This window comes from Oncorhynchus kisutch, linkage group LG15, assembly GCF_002021735.2.
Source record: "Oncorhynchus kisutch isolate 150728-3 linkage group LG15, Okis_V2, whole genome shotgun sequence".
NCBI classification, from domain to species: domain Eukaryota; kingdom Metazoa; phylum Chordata; class Actinopteri; order Salmoniformes; family Salmonidae; genus Oncorhynchus; species Oncorhynchus kisutch.
Genome location: NC_034188.2, coordinates 39,253,051 through 39,276,891, shown reverse-complemented (window position 1 = coordinate 39,276,891; position 23,841 = coordinate 39,253,051). Strand labels below are relative to the sequence as shown.

General features: G+C 40.9%; 1 protein-coding gene across 1 annotated transcript in view; it reads right to left on the bottom strand.

Annotated features, from left to right (window-relative positions):
- Positions 1-3,123: 3,123 nt before the first annotated feature.
- Positions 3,124-23,841, bottom strand: part of LOC109905283 (relaxin receptor 1) — a 55,540-nt gene continuing 34,822 nt past the window's right edge. Inside the window, exons 13-17 of the mRNA XM_020502564.2 lie at positions 19,692-19,763; positions 14,017-14,246; positions 5,928-6,338; positions 4,381-4,599; positions 3,124-3,757 (exon numbers count right to left, since the gene is read on the bottom strand). Of these exons, the coding sequence (XP_020358153.1) occupies positions 3,453-3,757; positions 4,381-4,599; positions 5,928-6,338; positions 14,017-14,246; positions 19,692-19,763 (1,237 nt within the window). The 3' untranslated portion in view covers positions 3,124-3,452. The remainder of the gene's footprint in view (positions 3,758-4,380; positions 4,600-5,927; positions 6,339-14,016; positions 14,247-19,691; positions 19,764-23,841) is intronic.

Genomic DNA, 23,841 nt, shown 5'->3' with positions numbered 1-23,841 from the left:
ATTGATGTGCCATCCTGGATGAGCTGCACTACCTGAGCCACTTGTGTGGGTTGTAGACTCTGTCTCATGCTACCACTAGAGTGAAAGCACCGCCAGCATTCAAGTGACCAAAACATCAGCCCGGAAGCATAGGAACTGAGAAGTGGTCTGTGGTCACCACCTGCAGAACCACTCCTTTATTGGGGGTGTCTTGCTAATTGCCTATAATTTCCACCTGTTGTCTATTCCATTTGCACAACAGCATGTGAAATGTTTTGACAATCAGTGTTGCTTCCTAAGTGGACAGTTTGATTTCACAGAAGTGTGATTGACTTGGAGTTACATTGTGTTGTTTAAGTGTTCCCTTTATTTTTTTGAGCAGTGTAGTTGGAAGGTGAACCTAGGGCTGTTGTGGTGACCATATTACCGCCACACCAGCCGTCATGAGTCCTGAAGGCAGTCAAATTCCACATGACCGTTTTAGTCACGGTAATTAGGCTTCTCCAAGCTCTGATGCTGCTGCTGGTCATTAGTAGCCTACCAAACATGCTAACTGCCTAGTACTCCACATTCTATTGTCTCTCTAATCACTCTGACATCAATGCAAATATCTTCTAAAAAAATCGAATCAAACACTACATGAAAGCCCATGAGCTCATGTTGCGCAACATTTCTATAGGCTATGCAATTGCAGGAGAAAACCGAGTGATGGCCACTAATTAAAACAAGATCCCTTCAGCTTTCTATAGGCTTACTATATTTATTTCTCAACTTTCCTAATACTAAGCACTTTGCTTATATTTACAACCGGAGTATAACCTACCTGACTGGCATGAAAATAAACCCCCCCCCAAAAATAAAACGTCCTCCATTCGCTATTTAAGTGCATTGATGACATGTATTCTTTCCCGCTGCCCGTTTTGAGACAGGTGCATGATGATGGTCCATTCTAAATCAAAGCAAATGTTTCACATATTATTTAGTATATTTATATATTTAGTATATTAAATCAAGTATAGTCTGATGGGTGACAATATTAGCCTGTCACTTGTGAATTATATGTTATCACTTGTGAATGCAAAAGAAACGGACGTTTTTGGCGACTTAGTCGCACACCACATGTAGCTTAGCCCATAGGCCTATATGTAGGCCTATCCCCAGTCCACCTGGCCATGCTGCTGTTCCAGTTTCAACTGACCTGAGCCCTAGGACCATGCCCCAGGACTACCTGACATGATGACTCCTTGCTGTCCCCAGTCCACCTGGCCATGCTGCTGCTCCAGTTTCAACTTCCACCTGAGTGTGCTGCTGCTCCAGTTTCAACTGTTCTGCCTTATTATTATTCGACCATGCTGGTCATTTATGAACATTTGAACATCTTGGCCATGTTCTGTTATAATCTCCACCCGGCACAGCCAGAAGAGGACTGGCCACCCCACATAGCCTGGTTCCTCTCTAGGTTTCTTCCTAGTTATTGGCCTTTCTAGGGAGTTTTTCCTAGCCACCGTGCTTCTACACCTGCATTGCTTGCTGTTTGGGGTTTTAGGCTGGGTTTCTGTACAGCACTTTGAGATATCAGCTGATGTACGAAGGGCTATATAAATAAATTTGATTTGATTTGATATGTTTTGATAAGGTTTGTATCCCAACTATAGTGGCCAAAAAACGTCTTAAAAGTAAGTACATTAAGCCGATTACAAGGGGTGTAGAGCCTAACTAGCTTATATAAGCAGTGGGTGAGTTTCAATTTTAGGGAAGAACATAAAAGCATTAAATGCATATTTGCATTTGCAGTCACTTTTGATAATGGTGTTTTTCGCTAGTGCAACATTCACGCTTTTTAGCCTACTGCCATGTGTGCATTGCTGCGCTTATAATGTGAAGAAATAGCCTAATAGTTTATCAACATTTTAAGCTAAACGTTCTGATCTGTTGCGTCAGCCACATTGCATAAAAAAGGTTTTTTGATGCTAGTGTTTGTATTAATTTGTGATCTATCGCATCCCACAACTGTCCCAGACTATTTATTTATCGCACAGAATGGAATATGTCAACCTTTGTACTATGGGGGATAGTAGATTGACATATGCTAGTGCTTTTGCTGTTCGTTAGGCCTACTCATCTTGTTGGCTGACAAAGTAAATGTGGACATCCAATATCTTCAATATGCTCCTTGGAATTGGATAAGGACGCGTGCAGTTGCGTCCCCGATGTGTGTTTCTTAACTTGTGAGAAAGACCCGATCACGTGACGGAAAGCCGTGTACACTCAGGGAGAAGAGCATAACACAGCACTCCGGGCCGAAAAAGGCATAGATTTGTTTAGGGTGCATACGGTCACAAAGGGGATGCTGCTGTGAAATTCCAGGCATTATCAAGTGCTTGTCAAATTGTGAATGAGAGACCATTGGCTTGTGTACAGCCTTCGTAAAAACAAAGCAGAGCTCATGCCTTTCAAGTGACGTTCATCATGCGGCCTTACAATGTATTAAAAATCCAAACATATAGCCGAACGTTTGTAGAACAACTAATGTTCCATTCATAACTCTAAATTAACCATATAGGAGTACTTATTTCTTTGTTAACCACTCAACACAGAATAGCCGCATGTGCACACTCCCTCAAATCGTTTGGAGAAAATATTTATATTTTATTCAGCGTTGTTCTATTGTATTCTTCATACTATTGTCTGTTAAATCCACTAATGTAGCCCACAGCCATTTGGCATAGCCACATCAGGACAACCCAGAGTATGCTATTATTTTCTTATGAAATAGACTAGATTTTCTTCATATCATGTTTCATTAGACCTGTCTAAAATACATACATTTTGTGAAGGTGTAGGCTGTATTACATGGATTTATTACACATTTTAAAAGGGCTTGTAGGCTATGTGTGGAAGCCAGAGGGTACAAAGCTGTCATCAAGGCAAAGGGTGCCTACTTTGAAGAATCTAAAATATATTTTGATATAACACTTTTTTTGTTACTATATGATACCATATGTGTTATTTCATAGTTTTGATGTCTTCACTATTATTTTACAATGTAGAAAATTGTAAGAATAAAGAAAAACCCTTGAACGAGTAGGTGTTCAAACTTTTGACTGGTACTGTACATGACAAATCCCAGTCTAGAACAGAGAATGACAGTGATTGCTTTATTCTATACAATACTGTACACAATCTGTAGGCTCCAGTACATCAGGAGCAATCTACTATACAGAAATGAATGCTGATGGGTGTGATTTATGTTTTTAGGAATAAGTATGTTAATAATCACATCAAACCGAAGGCATTCACAAAGCCAAAGTCTAAGCATCAGCAGAGTAGAATTGCACATAGTCCAACGTGTACAATGAGATCCTCTGTCTGTACAAATCACAGTGCAAAATGTTAATTGACTCTACAACCGTCAACATGCTGTAAACGTACCATTCACATGAACCCACATGAATGGTTGAAACCGAAGGGCATTATACACCGTTTGTTCTTTCCACGGGCAGTAGCTGAGACGTGCAGGATATTTTTGAGGGATTCGCCAGGTAGTCGCCAGGCGAAGTCAGGGTCTGGCTGTTTTCTTGGAGAGGCCACATCTCCTGCAATGTGAATGAGGGTTGGTGGGCTGTGTGGTTGCTCATCAGAGGTCTCCTCTGCCTGTAGTTGGCCCACACCTGGAGGATGGTCTCTTTGAATGGCCGTGTGGTCAGGGTGTACAGGATGGGGTTGAGGGCGCTGTTGATGGGCAGAATGAAGATCACCACCCAGGAGCTGATGGTTCCTATTCGGGAAGAAAATTCCATTATTGTCCATTTACTACATGAGCAACGCAAATGAGTTTTTTGTAATCCCATTCTCCCTGTAGAAAATATGCATAACATACAGGCAGGGATGGAAATTAAGCTAGAACTAGCCCGTCAGGCCAGTGAAATGGTGTCTTCTCAAACATTGCACGGCAACAAATGTGTACCCTAATGTTACCCAGGCTAGTTGAAATCATGTTCTACTAGCCCAGCGGGCTAGTGCTCAAAAGTTCCATTCCTGTATACAGTACATACATAGAAAGTAGGGGTGAGGTGGGTTGGTGGGCTGAAAGAGAAGATGATGGATGGAGGATGTTCTGTGATGCCAGTCCATTTGTAAACACGCAAACACCCATCCGCCTGGAAGTTTGCTATTCAATTTACAACCAGAAAATAGGCTTGATTATGGAACTAATCTGAATGATGCAAATTTAACATCTGTAAAAGAGACGAATTGAAATGATTATATGTTGATGTAAGATGGCACTGCATAGTAGCTTACATACGTTTTATAGGCTACAAATTGAGCCTGTCTGGGTTTCCAAATAGAATGTATGAAATTATAAAAATTGTCAGATTATGACAGTACTGAAACACCTACCTGGAATTTCCACCTGCAACAGTGATAGAATCTTGAGGACAAATATGGGTATCCAGCAAAGAGAGTCGGTGATGACGATGGAAAAGAACCTCTTGGCTATGGTCACCTCCTTTTTGATGTGGTTACTATATTTTGTCGTCTGTGTCCCTGTCCTCTGGATGTTGTAGAACATACTCCCGTAGGACAGTACGATTATAAGGAATGCAACCAGGTTCAGGCCTGTTGAGGAAAATAAATGAATCAGCTCCTTGGAATGTATTCAATTGTAGATAATGTTAGGTCCATTATTATACAAACATGAAATTGCTTTTACAACACAATTCAAATAATTACTGCAGTTTTACACACATGGGATAAAAGACAGTGTGGCAACTTTAATGAGACAAAAGCAATGCATTTGTTTTAGCAATGCATTTGTGGTACTTCCTTTGTAACAGATAGATAATTGAAACATTTTCAATAATGGAAAATTGTCTTCTCCACCAACCCCTCATTGAAAGGCTGACAGTGGAACACTGCCACCTACAGTGTAGTAACCCTGAGGCAAATTGCTCAAAGGCACAATGGAAGTATACACTGAGTGTACAAAACATTAGGAACACCTGCTCCTTCATGACAGACTGATCAGGTGAATCCAGGTGAAATCTATGATCCCTTATTTATGTCACCTGTTAAATCCACTTCAATCCGAGTATAAGAATGGGAAGAGACAGGTTAAAGAAAGATTTTTAAGCCTTGAGACAATTGAGACATGGATTGTGTGTGTGTGCTATTCAGAGGGTGAATGGGCAAGACAAAAGATTGAAGTGCCTTTGAACGGGGTATAGTAGTAGCAGAGAAGGCTGATGGGAGGAGCTATAGGAGGACAGGCTTATTGGAATGGCTGGAATGGAATTAATGGAACGGTATCAAACGTATGGAAACCACGTTTGACTCAGTTCCATTGATTTCATTCCAGCCATTAGAATGAGCCAGTCCTCTATAGCTCCTTCCACCAGCTTCCTCAGGGTAGTAAGGTGCCAGGCTCATGGGTTTGAGTGTGTGAAGAACTACAAAGCTGCTGGGTTTTTCACGCTCAACAGTTTCCTGTGTGTTTTCAAGAATTGTCTACCAACCAAAGGACATCCAGCCAACTTGACACAACTGTGGGACGCATTGAGGACCATTGGTAATAGTAATTACTCTAACAACTCACTTCCACCACCCAATGCTTCTGACACCTTGTAGTCCATGCTCCGACAAATTGAGGCTGTTCTGAGGGCAAAAGGCAGTGCAACTCAATATTAGGAAGGTGTTCCTAATGTTTTGTACAATCAGTTTATACTGCAGCCTTCTTGGTGTCAGTTCAGTCGCCAGGCTTGGGAATTGAACGAGGCAGCAACCCTCCGGCTACTGGCATAAAATGTCTAATAAAATGTAGGCTACATCTATAAAAAAAAAAGTAGGCTACATCTAATAAAAGCAGCAGAGAGCCATTGGAACAATAGTCATTTCAGAATGACATTGGAAATAGACTAATTTGACCTTGAATTAGATAAGACACCCACCCAGGAAGATGACGATGGAGTACACCTGCGCCCCCGTTGTCTCAGGCTGCTCTGAGTGTAACGGAAAACACACGCCGTTGGTACCATAGAAGTTCCTGAACAATCCTTTGAATACCAGGGGGAGGAAGGCGATGATGAAGCCAATAAACCAGATGCTCAGAAGGATTGAGACAGTGCGCCGGCAGCCGGGGGTTAAATACCGGAAGGGGTAGACGATACAGATGTACTTCTCCAGGGTGAGGTAGGTGAGAAGGAGGACAGAGACCTCGGTGGAGAGCATGGCGAGGGAGCCGATCACCTGACACTGGACGCTGTCCATCCAGGCCTGGGCATGGCGGTTGTACTCACCGCGGAACTTGAGGTCGTAGGCACCAATCATGAAGAGGTAAACGCCCATCAGTCCGTCGGCACCTGGGTGGTGGAAGTGAGTTGTTAGAGTAATTACTATTATCAAATTGAACTCAGTATGTGCATTAATACTATCTGGTCAACTTTTTACAGTGAAACGTCATACATCGGTTAAAGCTAATTTATTTTCAATCTAACTCCTTGGTTACATGGACTTACTCCATAGTCAATTAATTCTACATTCATTTGAGAGTCATAAAGTGCAGAAAAGAGAAACTGCAGATTTGGAGCAATGCAAACTTCAGTATTGTAATGGGCCAAGCTTTTAGTCTCAGTAGTAGGCCTTCAGAGCATCTACAAGTGGAATGTAAGTACAGCTCAACTTCGACACTTCTGAGGTGTAAATTTGAAGGACAAATTGATTTCAGAGTCAACAATCCATTCAGGGTTAATAACATTGTCATGTACACACCTTGTAATATAACCAGTGCTTAATTTGAGCCGCATCCTGCCAGAACAGGATCTGGCACCTCTCCATTTTGGACTGTTTTGTTCCGGAACCTATTTGACCAGATCCGGTACCTCTCGTGCCATGAAAAATAATTTTCACTGTTTGCAATGTAAAAATCCTAACAAAAGCTATCTTTTTTTATTTATCCGTTATTTTACCAGGTAAGTTGACTGAGAACACATTCTCATTTGCAGCAACGACCTGGGGAATAGTTACAGGGGAGAGGAGGGGGATGAATGAGCCAATTGTAAACTGGGGATTATTAGGTGACCGTAATGGTTTGAGGGCCAGATTGGGAATTTAGCCAGGACACTGGGGTTAACACCCCTACTCTTACTATAAGTGCCATGGGATCTTTAATGACCTCAGAGAGTCAGGACACCCGTTTAACGTCCCATCCGAAAGACGGCACCCTACACAGGGCAGTGCCCTGGGGCATTGGGATATTGTTTTAGACCACAGGAAAGAGTCCCTCCTACTGGCCCTCCAACACCACTTCCAGCAGCATCTGGTCTCCCATCCAGGAACTGACCAGGACCAACCCTGCTTAGCTTCAGAAGCAAAGTTCATTCGAGTTGCCTCTTCATTAATTAACCTGCCCCACAAAAAAAACGATGTGAAAAGTACATTTTCAGCCCAGGCCTAATATTCTAAGAGTTGATTCGGGTTGGGCCGGCCATGGTTTAGGGTTTGAGCAACATTGTAACCTTGGTTTGCAACACATGTCCATGGCTGTGTGAGAAGCGCACCAGTATCTCTTACATAACTAGAATGAGATTCACTTCATATGATCTATCTGCTCTGATAGACATGAACCTACATCTCATCTCTCCAGCGCTGCACTATATCATTTATTTTCCTTATAGAATTGCGCAAACGATTCTGAAAGAACTGCAGCACCACTGATATATTTAAATACGTTTTCCAAAGTTATGCTGTCTGTTCAGAAATAAATGTAATCATTCAGAATTGTCTACTTCACCATGAGAATGCTTATAATTTAGCCACAGAGGATCAATAGCTTCTTTTTTAAAGTAGTTTAGCTGTGGATTGTAGCAAAATAACAATGAATAGCTTACAGTCGACAATGCGTGGCAAATATCTCAGTGAAAAAACTAAATTGGAAATCACAAGTTGGATAGCAAATGGCTCCTGCTGTAGGGCTACCAAAATACAGTATTTGATCAACTTCGATATATTGTTTTACTAAAAACAAGAGCGCGAAAGGATTTTGGCACGAGCGCATTAGCCATCACCAGCGAGTGAGCTGCACATCATTGGGTTTTTAGGACCATAATTTCCTCATATTATAGCCTACAATATTTGTCTCCACACACCTAGGCCTGGGCTAATGATGGATTCAAGACCAGGTCATTTTTATTGATCTCATATTCTCAGTTTGTCAGTGTCAAAGTAACCTGCCATTTCGATCATTTGTGCGGTATTAAAAAAGGTTTTGCCAAAGTCTCGTTATGTAAAATGATGTGGAATTGCATGAAAGGTGTTTATAAAAGGCCCAATTTTTCCTGGATACTAAAAATATTCAGTGCAACTTCTGTAAGTGCCTCTACTCTTCTACTGCAAAATGCCACTTTTTTTCTCATGCGTTCCTGTCACCCCCCTCTCACTCTCACTTTTTGTTCCCCGTGTTACAAATGAAGCACTGAATATAACTGATGTTATGAGCAGCAATGACAAACTTTTTCCGTAATATATTAACTTTATCTTAAACCTCCATATTTGCAAGTAAGCTTTAGCCAAACTTTGAAGTCTGTTTGACTCTGCTGAGATGTCCCCTTTTTCAGTAAGCCTTCAATCAACTTAGAGATGATATATTTGCACAAGGAAATCAAACAGAAATGTCACGTAAATTGAATACATATGACATTTCGGTAGAACACAAATTCATCTGGCTGGTGTTTGACTGCAGTCATGGTGATGCCAAAACAGACAACATACAGTATTTACGCTCACATTTCCTCTGTATGGCACGAGGCTCTCTGTCTCTTACATGACTCAGTGACTCATTCTATAACATAGCTCTAGACCGTGTCATTGTACTTCCTTTGATGTAGAAAGGTACCAAATGTGCAAATCAAAAAAGCATTTTATCTGAAACATGCCAACATTAAAGTGTAAAGGATGGTGGGGGGTATGCCAAACACATTCTGATCTTCACAAGGATAAGTCCGAAACACATCAAGAGCTTGGGACTATAGGGTTCTACCTGCATTTTTCCCAAAGTTTAATTATTGACAGCCTTGTTCCGTTCAATGTTCTCTACCTATATAATACTCTTAATACTCCAATTAATGTTGTTATGTTCAAAAGAATACAAGATAAAAATAGCTGACATCATTCAAACCAATGAGGGTTCGGAACTTTAAAGCCAATTCATCTTTTTGCAGATAGATCCTTATAGTCCCAAGCTCTCGATATACTGTATACCTCAAGGATTTTTTATTTTTTTGGGTGGGCAGATCAGCTTTAATATTACCTCAAGCCTTGCATACTCTATATCAAAGCTTAGTTAAATTGAACAGAAAGGTGTGTCTTACATTGCAGGGTACAGATACAGGGAAAATTCGAGAAATATCGCTATCCTGCTAACTTCCAAGGAAGTAAGCCATTAACATGTCTCTCTCATTCCCTGCATCACCGTATCTGACATAGCTAGTTTAATAGAGCAGAAAGGTGGGCCTGGCTTGTAGCAAAGGCACAAAGACATGTTATGTAGCCAGATAATGTAGCTCTCTCTCCGACTCCCACGGTAGTAAGAAATAAATATACTATGTATCAATGGTTTGGTGGTGGCCACTGTGAATGTCGACAGTTCAAAAGCTAAGCCTGCACATCAAAGCTAAAGACCCCAATTCATTTGTTTGCTGAAAAGAAACCTGCAGTGAGGGTTCACTAAGAATGTTCACTCTTGAGTTGTTCACCACGTCTTAATCAACACACCCAGAACATTGTCCCTCTCACAGACATTGCCACTGGATATTGACACATTCTCACCTTCTCTTACAATAATGCGTTGAAGCTTCAGTGTGGTTTTTCTTTATTTGAAGTCAATAAGGGCTGTCCCCGACAATTTTTTTGGGGGGTATACCAAAAGTTGTCCTTTCGACCCATCAATTGGTCGACAGTTTTTAAACTTGTATTTTTTCCCTATAAAGACACGACCTACAGTGCATTTGGAAAGTATTCAGACCCCTTGACTTTTTCCCCTTTTGTTATGTTACAGGCTTATAACATTTATTTAATATTTATTTTAATCATCAATCGACACAATACCCCATAATGACAAAACCCATGAAAGTTTTGAGAAATGTTTGCAAATGTATTAAAAAAAATGGAAATATAACATTTACATAAGCATTCAGACCCTTTACTCAGTACTTTGTTGAAGCACCTTTGGCAGTGATTACAGCCTTGAGTCTTCTTGTGTATGACGCTACAAGCTTGGTACACCTGTATTTGGTTAGTTTCTCCCAATTCTTCTCTGCAGATTCATGTCTTTGTGACCTGTCAGGTTGCATGGGGAGCGTCTCTGCACAGCTTTTTTCAGGTCTTTCCAGAGATGTTCGATCAGGTTCAAGTCTGGGCTCTGGCTGGGCCACTCAAAGACATTTGGAGACTTGTCCTGAAGCCACTCTTGCATTGTCTTGGCTGTGTGCTTAGGGTTGTTGTCATGTTGGAAGGTGAACCTTCACCCCAGTGTTGGATCCTGAGCACTCTGGAGCAGGCTTTCATCAAGGATCTCTCTCTGTACTTGGCTCCGTACTTGGTTTTTCTCTGGATTCATCAGACCAAAGAATCTTGTTTCTCATCGTCTGAGTCCTTTCGGGGGCCTTTTGGCAAACTCCAAGTGGGCTGTCATGTGCTTTTTTACTGAGACGTGGCTTCCGTCTGGCCACTCTACCATAAAGGCCTGATTGCTGGAGTGCTGCAGATATGGTTGTCCTTCTGGAATGTTCTCCCATCTCCACAGAGGAACTCTGGAGCTTTGTCAGAGACAATTGGGTGCTTGGTCACTTCCCTGACCAAGGCTCTTCTCTCCTGATTGCTCAGCTTAGTGGTTCCAAACCACTTTCATTTAAGAATGTTGGAGGCCACTGTGTTCTTGGGGACCTTCAATGCTGCAGACATTTTTGGTACCCTTCCCCAGATCTGTGCCTCGACACAATCCTATCTCGGAGCTCTACGGACAATTCCGCCTGGTTTTTGCTCTGACATGCACTGTCAATTGTGGGACCTTATATAGACAGGAGTGTGTGCGCCTTTCCAACGGATGTCCAATCAAATTTAATTTACTACAGGTGAACTCCAAGTTGTAGAAACATCTCAAGAATGATCAATTGAAACAGGATACACCTGAGATCAATTTCAAGGCTCATGGCAGAGAGTCAGAATACTTATGTAAATAAGGTATTTCAGTTTTTTTTTAATTTTGTAAATAAATTTAATTTCAAAAACCTGTTTTTTGCTTTGTCATTATGGGGTATTGTTTGTAGATTGATGAGGAAAAAAAGAAATGTTATACATTTTAGAATAAGGCTGTAATGTAAAAAAAGTGGTAAAAGTTAAGGGGTCTGAGTACTTTCCGAATGCACTGTATGTGTTTTAGGAAAATCATCTATATATTTATTAAGCTTGTCTGATGCTTTAACCTCACTGTTTAATGAAATAAGACACACATTACTCAAAAGGGAGCCAGAGATCGAGATAACCAGAAGAACAAAAATCTTAACCTGTCCCAACCATCATCCACCCACTCCTACTGGCTTTCACAGATTCTGCAGTTACTCTCCTGAAGTTGCCGGTAATAGGCTACACGAGGAGTCAGCTAACTTTCTTATGTGGAATGCCAATTTATCTTACCATTTCTACAGATCTGCGTGCCAGTTGCGGTTTTCATATGCACATTTTCATTAAACTATTTCATTTCTAATAACGTCTTCCCATCTCTAAATCATTGTCATGTGGTTAATTAAAATTAGATCCAAATCTAAATGAAAATTATACAAACCTAAAAAGTCACTTCTATTGTCATTGCCAACTATGTAAAAATAGCCCCATAAAGCCAACAACAACAAAAAAGTGTAGCCTGCAGGTAGAAAATATCCTGATATGAAAAAATCCTATAAATCACATTGGCTACGCATGGACTGTGTGCAACAGACTTGAAACATTATATCAGCTTTGGGTCCAGGCTATAGATCATTGCAGAATTGTATAAAATATTCTGGCCCCTCAGAGTTTCCTGTACCAGTGAGCTCGGGACAGACACAGCTGTAAGCTATTTTCGCAAGGTAAGTAATTAGGTAGGTCTATTTAATGACGTTTCCACTGTATCAGAGCATTACATTTTTCCTTTCATACTGAGTGGCTATCGATAGGGAGAGAGCTGGAAAGATTTTTCAAATACATTGAGGAATTATTATCATTCTCAATGGATGTAAAAACGGACGTTGTTTTCTTGCTTTTTAAGGTGAAGAAAACATTACTTTGATAAGCTCCACAGCTTATTAGTGGTAGTCCATTAAGCCAATCCGAAATACTATCAGATCCCCAAATGGGCACATTTATAGGCCTACTTCTATGCGTAATCAGGTATATATTAAAATAATATATTGAATGCATTAACAGACATTACCGTAACCGAACAAACATTGTAGATTAGGAATTAACGGTAAATGTACTGCTGGTGATATATGTAATGGGAACTTGGTAGACACTAACAATCAAATGCAAACAATTGAATGTGCACAAATTGGTGGGAGAGAGCACATTCTGGAGAGAGACGTGCATTGTGCAGCTGCACTCCTCTTCTTGGACTGTGCCATCCCTGCGGCCTCTGCAATGAATTAGTTCACTAAGATGGGTGTGAATACGCAAGGTATCTTGTGTATCAAAACAATAAATTATATATATACTGTAGTACCAGTGAAAATTTTGAGCACAACTACTCATTACAGTTTTTCTTTATTTTTACTGTTTTCTACATTGTAGAATAATAGTGATGACATCAAAACTATGAAATAATACATATGGAATCATATAGTAGCCAATTTTTTTTTTTAACAAATCAAAATATATTTTATATTTGAGAGTCAAAGTAGCCACCCTTTGCTTTTGATGACAGCTTTGCACACTCTTGGCATTCTCTCAACCAGCTTCATGAGAAATGCTTTTCCAACAGTCTTGAAGGAGTTCCCACACATGCTGAGCACTTATTGGCTGCTTTTTCTTCACTCTGCAGTCCAACTCATCCCAAACCATCTCAATTGGGTTAAGGTCAAGTGATTGTGGATGGCAGGTCATCTGATGCAGCACTCTATCACTCTCCTTGGTCAAATAGCCCTTACACAGCCTGGAGGTGGGTTTTGGGTCATTGTCCTGTTGAAAAACAAATTATATTCCCACTAAACTTAAACCAGATGGGATGGCGTATCGCTGCAGAATGCTGTGGTAGCCATGCTGGTTAAGTGTCCCTTGAATTCTAAATAAATCACTGACAGTGTCACCAGCAGAGCACCATCATACCTCCTCCTCCTCCATGCTTCACGGTGGGAACCACACATGCAGAGATCATCCGTTCACCTACTCTGCGTCTCACAAAGACAAGGAGGTTGGAACCCAAAAATCTCAAATTTGGACTCATCAGACCAATGAACAGATTTTCACCGGTCCAACGTCCATTCCTCGTGTTTCTTTGTCCAAGAAAGTCTCTTCTTTTTCATTTGTGTCCTTTAGTAGTGGTTTCTTTTGCAGCAAATTAACTTTTAACAAGGCACACCTGTTAAAATGCATTCCAGGTGACTACCTCATGAAGCTGGTTGAGAGAATGTCAAAAGTGTGCAAAGCTGTCGTTAAGGCAATGGGTGGCTACTTTGAAGAATCTCAAAGATAAAATATATTTGGATTTTTTTAACACTTTTTTTGTTACTACATGATTCCATATGTGTTATTTCTTAGTTTTGATGTCTTAACTATTATTCTACAATGTAGAAAATAATAAAAAATAAAGAAAAACCCTGGAACGAGTAAGTGTGTCCAATCTTTTGACTGCTACTATATTTGTTTATTTATTTATTTGCTACTGCTTGACAACAAAAAAAACATTCGGTCGACCAACAGCCGAATATTCGACCTGTCGAATATTTGGGGCCAGCCCTAAATCAATTGAATCGGGACCTGAGTTGAATTGATATGAAAGATGTCTCTTACAACATAGGGAGATGATACACATGGCATGGAGCTTGTTCTCCGATCGGATGTAGGAGCGCATGCAGATGACGAAGATGTTGCCGAAGCACGTGGTGGCCGACACCACCCAGACGAAAACCCTCAGGACGATGTTGGCCAGGAGGTCCTCGAAGGACGAGATGCCGTCCGTGTTGGGCTTGCAGCTGCGCACGTGAGGGGCGTAGCCGCAGTACTGGAACTTCTTAAAGTAACTAAACACAAAGAGGAGGGAAATCAATTACCAGGATGGAAGCAGGAGACTCCAGATACCATCCCTAGCCTCTAGGCCAGTGGTCACCAACCTTTTCTGAGTCAAGTTCATTTTGAGTCAAAATGCAAGCCGAGATCTACTGTTAAGAAAACGTAAGCATATTCATCATTAACCAGTTCGAAACAGTTCTCTAAAACTGAGGTTTGTCCAGTAGGTTATAGGCCCCATACATTAGCACTGCATATTGGCTCAGCTTGAATTGCCCTGCCAATGTTGTTCTCAGACCATTTAGAAATTATATTTCAAAATTGTAGGTAGCCTATTTGATCACACTGGTAATATATAATTTGTTGTATTACTTGTGAGGCACAGCTGAGGGAGTGTAATAATTTATTTGTTTTTTACTGGACTGATGGCCTGCATCTGATGGTCAGTCTGGGGGCAGGGAGCAGCAGTGAGGATCCTGCTCACCCAACTAACCATCCCTGCACTGTGAAAAGGGTACACAGTCTTCCAGCTGATGGTGAAACTTAAGTCGCACTGCACTGCCTTATTTCTGCCTCATACATCAATTCATGGTGTTACTCCATGACCAGAAAAAGTGATATCTTCCTCGATATTAAAAAAAAAAGACACAAGACGCAAATAATAACGTAAGTTTATCGAAATAGTTTGCTAAAGGCTACTCATTCATTACAGCTGCAGTGCTGGTAACACACATTTTATGGCTTATAAAATGGTTGACAGTTCTGAATAACAACTTAAACATGAACTTACTCATATAAACAGCAGCTCTATGCTGTATTCATTGAGTCTCTCTCTAGTCATGTTTAAAAAATAAATACAAAATTGGAAAAAGGAAATCTCACATTATAAACTGCTGTGCGCTTGAGGCTTCTTTTTACAGACTGTGGCGCAAGGAAACTGTGCAGACACTGTGATCTGAACTATTGGTCAGCGGTAGGTCTATAGGCAATGTTCCCTTAAATTTTTGGGGGCACTGAGCAAATTGTAGGTCTTGTGAGTGGGAACTTGAACATTGTGAGAATTTTGTGCAACTTCTGGTGTGCATTTACAGTTTTAGGCAGTAGCCAATTATTATATTTTTATTTAACTAGGCAAATCAGTTAAGAACACATTCTTATTTACAATGACGGCCTACACAGGCCAAACCCGGGTGACACTGGGCCAATTGTGCATCGCCCTATGGGACTCCCAATCATGGACGGTTGTGATACAGCCTGGATTCGAACCAGTGCAGCGGTAGTGACGCCTCAAGCACTGAGATGCAGTGCCTTAGACCGCTGCGCCACTCAGGAAGCTATTTGTGCATAATGTAGGTCTACCAACAAAACCAATGGAGCAAATCCCATAACATTTTCACATGGGAATAGCTTTTGATTTCTAGGGCCTACAGTAGCCTACTGTATATGTGGTGTTCAATGCAGGCCTACATTGCGACTTTTAAAGTTTCTACATTATGAAGGGGTTGACATGAATTAATGATTTTCTGTAAAATCATGGGTCAAGTAGGTGACTGTAAATTGTATTGTATGATGCAAGAAACCACTTTACAAAATAAAATAAATTATTATTGCCATACAGAGAATTAGACAATGTAGGATACCCCTTTCCTATTGGCTTAGTTACATATTCAAGCCTGTCTCAAAATACAACACTGCCCCTTTAATTAAGACATAAGCTAAGATTTACTGGACTGGTTTTTCAAAGACAGCTTGAAAATGGCGCCGGAGAGGATGGGCGACGTTTTACATCCTCCTAACCAACTTTTTTTTAATGTAATGTTGCTGCTACCGTCTCTTATGAAGAAAAGACGGAGAAAACAAGACATTAAAAACTGTAATATCTTATGTTTCACAGAGTCATGGCTGAACGACGACACGGATAATATAGAGCTGGAGGGTTTTTCCGTGCACCGGCAGAACAGAGAAGCTATGTCTGATAAGACGAGGGTTGGGGGTATGTGTCTATTTTGTCAATAACAGCTGGTGCGCGATGTCTAATATTAAAGAAGTCTCGAGGTATTGCTCGCCAGAGGTAGAATACCTTATGAGAATCTGTAGACCACACTATCTACCAAGAGCGTTCTCATCTATATTATTCGTAGCCGTCTATTAACCACCACAGACCAATGCTGGCACTAAGACTGCACTCAACCAACTCTATAAGGCCATAAGCAAACAAGAAAATGCTAATCTAGAAGCTGCGCTTCTAGTGGCCTGGGGACTTTAATGCAGGCAAACTTAAATCCTTTTTACCTAATTTCTACCAGCATGTCATATGTGCAACCAGAGGCAAAACATCTCTAGACCACCTTTTCTCCACACACAGATACATACAAAGCTCTCCCTCACATTCCATTTGGCAAATCTGACCATCGTTCCATCCTCCTGATTCCTGCTTAAAAGGAAAAACGAATGCAGGAAGTACCAGTGACTCGCTCAATACGGAAGTGGTCAGATGACGCAGATGCTACGCTACAGGACTGTTTTGCTAGCACAGACTGGAATATATTCCGGGATTCATCCAATGGCATTGAGGAGTATACCACCTCAGTCACCGGCTTCATCAATAATTGCATCGACGACGTCGTCCCCACAATGACCGCACGTACATATCCCAAACAGAAGCCAGGGATTACAGGCAACATCTGCATTGAGCTAAAGGCTAGAGCTGCCGCTTTCAAGGAGAGGGACACTATGCCCTCAGATGAACCATGAAACAAGCAAAGCGTCATTACAGGATTAAAATTGAATCCTACCACACCAGCTCCGAAAACTATTATGGACTGCAAAGGGAAACCCAGACGCGAGCTGCCCAGTGACGCTAGCCTACCATCACTCATTCATATATCTTTATGTACATATTCTTTATCCCTTTACACTTGTGTGTATAAGGTAGTAGTTTTGGAAGTGTTAGGTTAGATTACTCATTGGTTATTACTGCATTGTCGGAACTAGAAGCACAAGCATTTCGCTACACTCGCATTAACATCTGCTAACCATGTGTATGTGACAAATAAATTTGATTTGATTTTGATTTGAAATACCTTGTATGCTTGCTTCGAGGCAAGCAACACTGAAGCATGCACGAGAGTACCAGCTGTTCTGGATGACTGTGTGATAACACTCTCGGTAGCCAATGTGAGCAAGACCTTTAAACAGGTCAAAGCCGTGGGGCCAGTCGGATTACCAGGACGTGTACTCAAAGCATGCGCGGACCAACTGACAAGTGTCTTCACTGACATTTTCAACTTCTCCCTGACCGAGTCCTGTTCCCAAGGAAGCGAAGGTAACCTGCCTAAGTGATTACCACCCTGTAGCACTCACATTGATAGCCATGAAAGGCTGGTCATGGCTCACATCAACAGCATCCTCCCGCATACCCTAGATCCAATCCAGTTCCCATACCGCCCCAACAAATCCACAGATGACGCAATCTCAATCGCACTCCACACTGCCCTTTCACACCTGGACAAAAGGAACACCTATGTGAGAATGCTGTTCATTGACTACAACTCAGCGTTCAACACCATACTGCCATTTCTAAGGACTCTGGGACTAAACACCTCCCTCTGCAACTGGATCTTGGAATTTCTGACGGGCCGCCCCCAGGTGGTAAGGGTAGGCAACAACACGTCTGCCACGCTGATCCTCAATACTGGGGCCCCTGAGGAGTGTGTACTTAGTCTCCTCCTGTACTCCCTGTTCACCCACGACTGCGTGGCCAAACACAACTCCAACACCATTAAGTTTGCTGACGACACAACAGTGGTAGGCCTGATCACCGACAATGATGAGACAGCCTATAGGGAGGAGGTCAGAGACCTGTCAGTGTGGTGCCAGGACAACAGCCTCTCCCTCAATGTGAGCAAGACAAAGGAGCTGATCGTGGACTACAGGAAAAGGCTGTATTTATTGTGTTACTTTTTTATTATTTTTTACTTTAGTTTATTTGGTAAATCTTTTCTGAACTCTCCTTGAACTGCACTGTTGGTTAAGCGCTTGTAAGAAAGCGGTAAGGTCTCCACTTCTTGTATTCGGTGCATGTGACAAAGTTTGATTTGATTTGAAATGTAGCCTACACGTTTTGTGCTCTTATAGGAAGCATTGTTGACCTGTACTTATATAACTGGGCTAATAACTCGCTAACCTGCAATGAATATCAACAAATGTGCACATTTGGCTCTGATCTAAACTGATCTGAAAAGTCCATTTACTCGCAGGGATTGAAAGCTTCGCTCGTGGGCTACCGCCAGTTGCACGCGCTCCAATAGAATTCCGTTGCACTCTTGCTCTGCCTATACCAAAATCACAGACTCAGTCTTGCAAAGTTAAATTTGTTTTGGTTTGTTGCATTGAAAAGGGCCTGATATGATGTTGATTCGCTCACAGAATTTTTTTAAATATATAGTGCAAACTAATGGGGCAAACTCGTGGAATTTCAATCTCTTGCATCTCTGTGCAGAATTGCATTTATTCTCTGCAGCAGTCCTGGAGGAAGTTCCCACGAGCACAGTTTAGAGGGAACATTGCCTATAGGTGTACTTGATTTGCTCTCTGGGCCTGCCGGATAGATAGAGTTCCATCTTCAGACACATGAAACCGATCAAAATCTGAAAACTTTTGGACTTCTGGCACTGGGGGCTGCTGAATTAAGTGCACCTACAGGCAACACTGCGAAACGAATAAATAAAATAGGAACGCAAAGGCTTTATCATCGGGTTTTTTACAGAAATGTTTGGTGATCGAGGAGGAATGGCTTGGAGATCGACCTCTCGATCGGATTCGACCGGTTGGTGACCACTGCTCTAGGCAGTTCATGATCTGAAGCAATATGTGAGTAAGCTCTACCTTTACCTCTGATAGGCTAGGTGGTATTTCTGCCATATTGCTTACATCTATTATGTCCTTTCAGATCTACTCAAGTCCCTAGTGTGTAGGGGTAAGGAATTGTTTCAGGGCACCTATCTGGATAGGATGCACATCCAAAGGTTGCATAGAAGCGAGATACAAAGTTGTGCAGCATATAGTGAGAGGACAAGTATTTGGTTTCAAATTCATCTCATCATGGACCAACAGTGTTTTGGGATGACCTTACTCACAGTCAGATCAATTATGTATTGCACAGCTAGTGATCACACAGTTGGGAGTGAACATCTTGAAGCTTCAGATAAGGACCTGGGGCCAGATTGACTAGGAATCTTTTACAATAGTGGTGGTAAAGTTTGCAACTGCAATGGTTTAAAAGATAAAAGGAAGAGCAAAAGTTAAAGTAAATGTTGGGATGAGGGATAAGAACTTTTTAAATAAAAATCATTAAACTCAAATATTTTTTTGCCAGGTGCAAAAGATTTTGTTCAAAGTGTAATTTCGGGTTTGATCATCAAATGAATTTGACAAAACAAAATGAACAAACTACTCACATGTGGGTCAATTGTTTGAGTGGTTCAAACATCCTTCTCTGTATGTTCCCAATCTCGATTCCCTCTATGCTCCTAAAAAACACAAACAAACGTTCTTTCCCTTAGGAGCTCACAGAAAAACAAACTAAACAAAATATTTGAATTTCAGAGACCCTCTTTGTAACACTCTTTCCCCCAAAATTGTTGGTATTTTACACCTTTTTTGGGGGGAAAGCTTTGATGTATGACCTAAAATGCTATTTGTTTTCTTTCCTGATATGTGTGAATTAGGGTATTCCTCATGTGTGGGCCAGTGAGTGCACTCTGTTCCAATAGGATAACACATAAAACACATAGCATGTTATGTAGCCACATAATTGTATTGTATGATAAAAGGGTGCACATTGTAAGTTCACGTGCCTTTTGGTCTGGGCATGATGCAAGCTATGATTATATGTGAAATTGCATGGAATAGATCATGGGTTTCTCGTAAGTCTGAAAGGGCCACAGAAATGGATGTATAGAGAAGATGTACTAACTCTACACAACATACATTTTGAGTTTGCATCCCAATATAACAATATTTCAACTCTATATCTGACATGGTACAGTTGTCTTCTTTATTTAAGTCCATAACCATACTTTTGTTTAAAAGTACATTTGTTTAAAACTACCAAGCAACTGTGTGACCCTGATTTAGCCCACTGCAGTAAAAGTTAAGAACATATATTGAGCATTTTATTCCAAAAACAGCCAAACTGTTGTAAGAGTATGATGTGTGACTATGCTGAGTGAAGTGCTAACATTAGTAGAATGGCATTTTTAAGTTTAGTTTGGCAATGCTAGTCCCTGTGTATTTTGATTTGTAGGTATCCAATGTTAGCTAACTAGCTAGCTGTGATAATGTTGCTATTGTTATAGAAAACCCTTGTTGTTACTAGCCAGACAAAGGAACAATTTAATTCAATCTTCATAATCCCATTTAATTATATATATATATATATATATATATATTATTTGCTTGCTTGCACAACATATTTTCTCCCTTTTGTTGTCACTCCTGTCACCTTGCTCTCTGATTGGCTTTAAGTATAGTTGTCGGCCACTGAGGAGCATTGCCATTTCATGGTTTAGAGCAGTCCATTGACTGCTTAAGAGGTAAGGAAAAAAAAACACTACATCACCAAAAGTATGTGGACACCTGCTCGTCAAACATCTTATTCCAAAATCATGAGCATTAATATGGAGTTGGTCCCCTTTCGCTGCTATAACTGCCTCCACTCTTCTTGGAAGGCTTTCCACTAGATGTCGGAACATTGCTGTGGGGACTTTGGGTGATTTAGGCCTGGCTTGCAGTCAGCGTTCCAATTCATCCCAAAGGTGTTCGATGGGGTTGAGGTCAGGGCTCTGTGCAGGCCAGTCAAGTTCTTCCACACCGATCTCGACCAACCAATTCTGTGTGGAACTAGCTTTGTGCAAGGGGCCGTGTCATGCCTTCCCCAAACTGTTCCCTTCAATGGAACTAAGGGGCCTAGCCCGAATCATAAAAAACAGCCCCAGACCATTGTTCCTCCAAACTTTACAGTTAGCACTATGCTTTCGGTATGGTAGCATTCTCCTTGCATCTGCCAGATGGTGAAGCGTGATTCATCACTCCAGAGAACGTGTTTCCACAGCTCCAGAGTCCAATGGTGGTGAGCTTTACTCCACTCCAGCCATCGCTTAGCATTGCGCATGGTGATCTTAGGCTTCATGAAGCTCCCAAAGAACAGTTCTTGTGCTGACGTTGCCTCCAGATGCAGTTTGGAACTCTCGGTAGAGAGCGTTGCAACCGAGGACAGATTTATTTTCTGAGCTTCAGCACTAAAAGTCCGGTTCTGTCAGCTTGTGTTGCCTACCACTTCACGGCTAAGCCGTTGTTGACGTAGATGTTTCCACTTCCCAATAACAGCACTTACAGTTGATCGGGGCAGCTCTAGCAGGGCAGAAGTCTACGTACTTTTGTATATACAGTTGAAGTTGGAAGCCAAATACATTTAAACTCAGTTTTTCACAATTCCTGACATTTAATCCTTGTATAAAAAAAAATCCTTGTTTTTAGGTCAGTTAGGATCACAACTTTATTTTAAGAATGTGAAATGTCAGAATAAGAGTAGAGAGAATTATTTATTTCAGCTTGTATTTCTTTCATTACATTCCCAGTAGGTCAGAAGTTTACATACACTCAATTAGTATTTGGTAGCATTGCTTTTATATTCTTGAACTTGAGTCAAATGTTTCGGGTAGCCTTTCACAAGCTTCCCACAGTAAGTTGGGTGAATTTTGGCCCAATCCTCCTGACAGAGCTGGGTTAACTGAGCCAGGTTTGTAGGCCTCCTTGCTCGCACATGCTTTTTCTGTTCTGCTAACAAATGTTCTATGGGATTGAGGTCAGGGCTTTGTGATGGCCACTCCAATACCTTGACTTTGTTGACCTTGAGCCATTTTGCCACAACTTTGGAAGTATGCTTGGGGTCATTGTCCTTTTGGAAGACCCATTTGCAACCAAGCTTTAACTTTCTGACTGATGTCTTGAGATGTTGCTTCAATATATCCACATAATTTTCCATCTTTATGATGCCATCTATTTTGTAAAGTGCACCAGTCCCTCCTGCATCAAAGCACCTCCACAACATGATGCTGCCACCCCCGTGCTTCACGGTTGGGATGGTGTTCTTTGGCTTGCAAGCCTCCCCCTTTTCCTCCAAACATAACGATGGTCATTATGGCCAAACAATTCTACTTTTGTTTCATCAGACCAGAGGACATTTCTCCAAAAAGTATGATCTTTGTCCCCATCTGCAGTTGCAAACCGTAGTCTGGCTTTTTTTATGTCAGTTTTGGAACAGTGGCTTCTTCCTTGCTGAGCGGCCTTTCAGGTTATAATGATATAGGACTCGTTTTACTGTGGATATGGATACTTTTGTATCTGTTTCCTCCAGAATCTTCACAAGGTCCTTTGCTGTTGTTCTGGGATTGAATTGCACTTTTCGCACCAAAGTACGTTTATCTCCAGGAGACAGAACGCGTTTCCTTCCTGAGCGTTATGAAAGCTGCGTGGTCCCATGGTGTTTATACTTGCGTACTATTGTTTGTGCATATGAACATGGTACCTTCAGGCGTTTGGAAATTGCTTCCAAGGATGAACCAGACTTGTGGAGGTCTACCATTTTTTTTCAGAGACCTTGGCTGATTTCTTTTGATTTTCCCATGATTTCAAGGAAAGAGGCACTGAGGTTGAAGGTAGGCCTTGAAATACATCCACAGGTACACCGCCAATTGACTCAAATGATGTCAATTAGCCTATCAGAAGCTTCTAAAGCCATGACATCATTTTCTGGAATTTTCCAAGCTGTTTAAAGGCACAGTCAATTTAGTGTATGTAAACTTCTGACCCACTGGAATTGTGAAGCAGTGAATTATAAGTGAAATAATCTGTCTGTAAACAATTGTGGGAAAATGACTTGTGTCATGCACAAAGTAGATGTCCTAACCGACTTACCAAAACTATAGTTTGTTAACAAAAAATTTGTGGAGTGGTTGAAAAACGAGTTGTAATGACTCCAACCTAAGTGTATGTAAACTTCCGACTTCGACTGTATATTATTCAATGATTGTTTATGGGCTAATGGCAGTAAGGCCAAATTCACTACATATTTTACATATTTATATATATATATATATGTATGTATGTATGTATGTATGTATGTATGTATGTATGTATGTATGTATGTATGTATGTATGTATGTATGTATGTGTGTGTATATGTGTGTGTGTATATATATATATGTATGTGTGTGTATATGTGTGTGTGTATATATATATATGTATGTGTGTGTGTGTATATATATATGTTTTATACCTACAGGGGTCCTAATATTAACAATAGGATCCTTGGTAAGAAAATCTTAAAACATTTTCATATGTTAGCTTAGTAGAAATCCAGTCCGGGCACTATGAATGATCTCTCAAATTATTATTACATACTTTAAAAGTGTTTTATTTATGTGTGAATAACTAGATTACTAACATTAACACGTGGGAGTAATGATTCATAAATGATAAACAAACTACTCTACTGATGCTTTTCCCTTTCAAGTGTAACATGCATGCACAAAGTGAGCAGTAAAA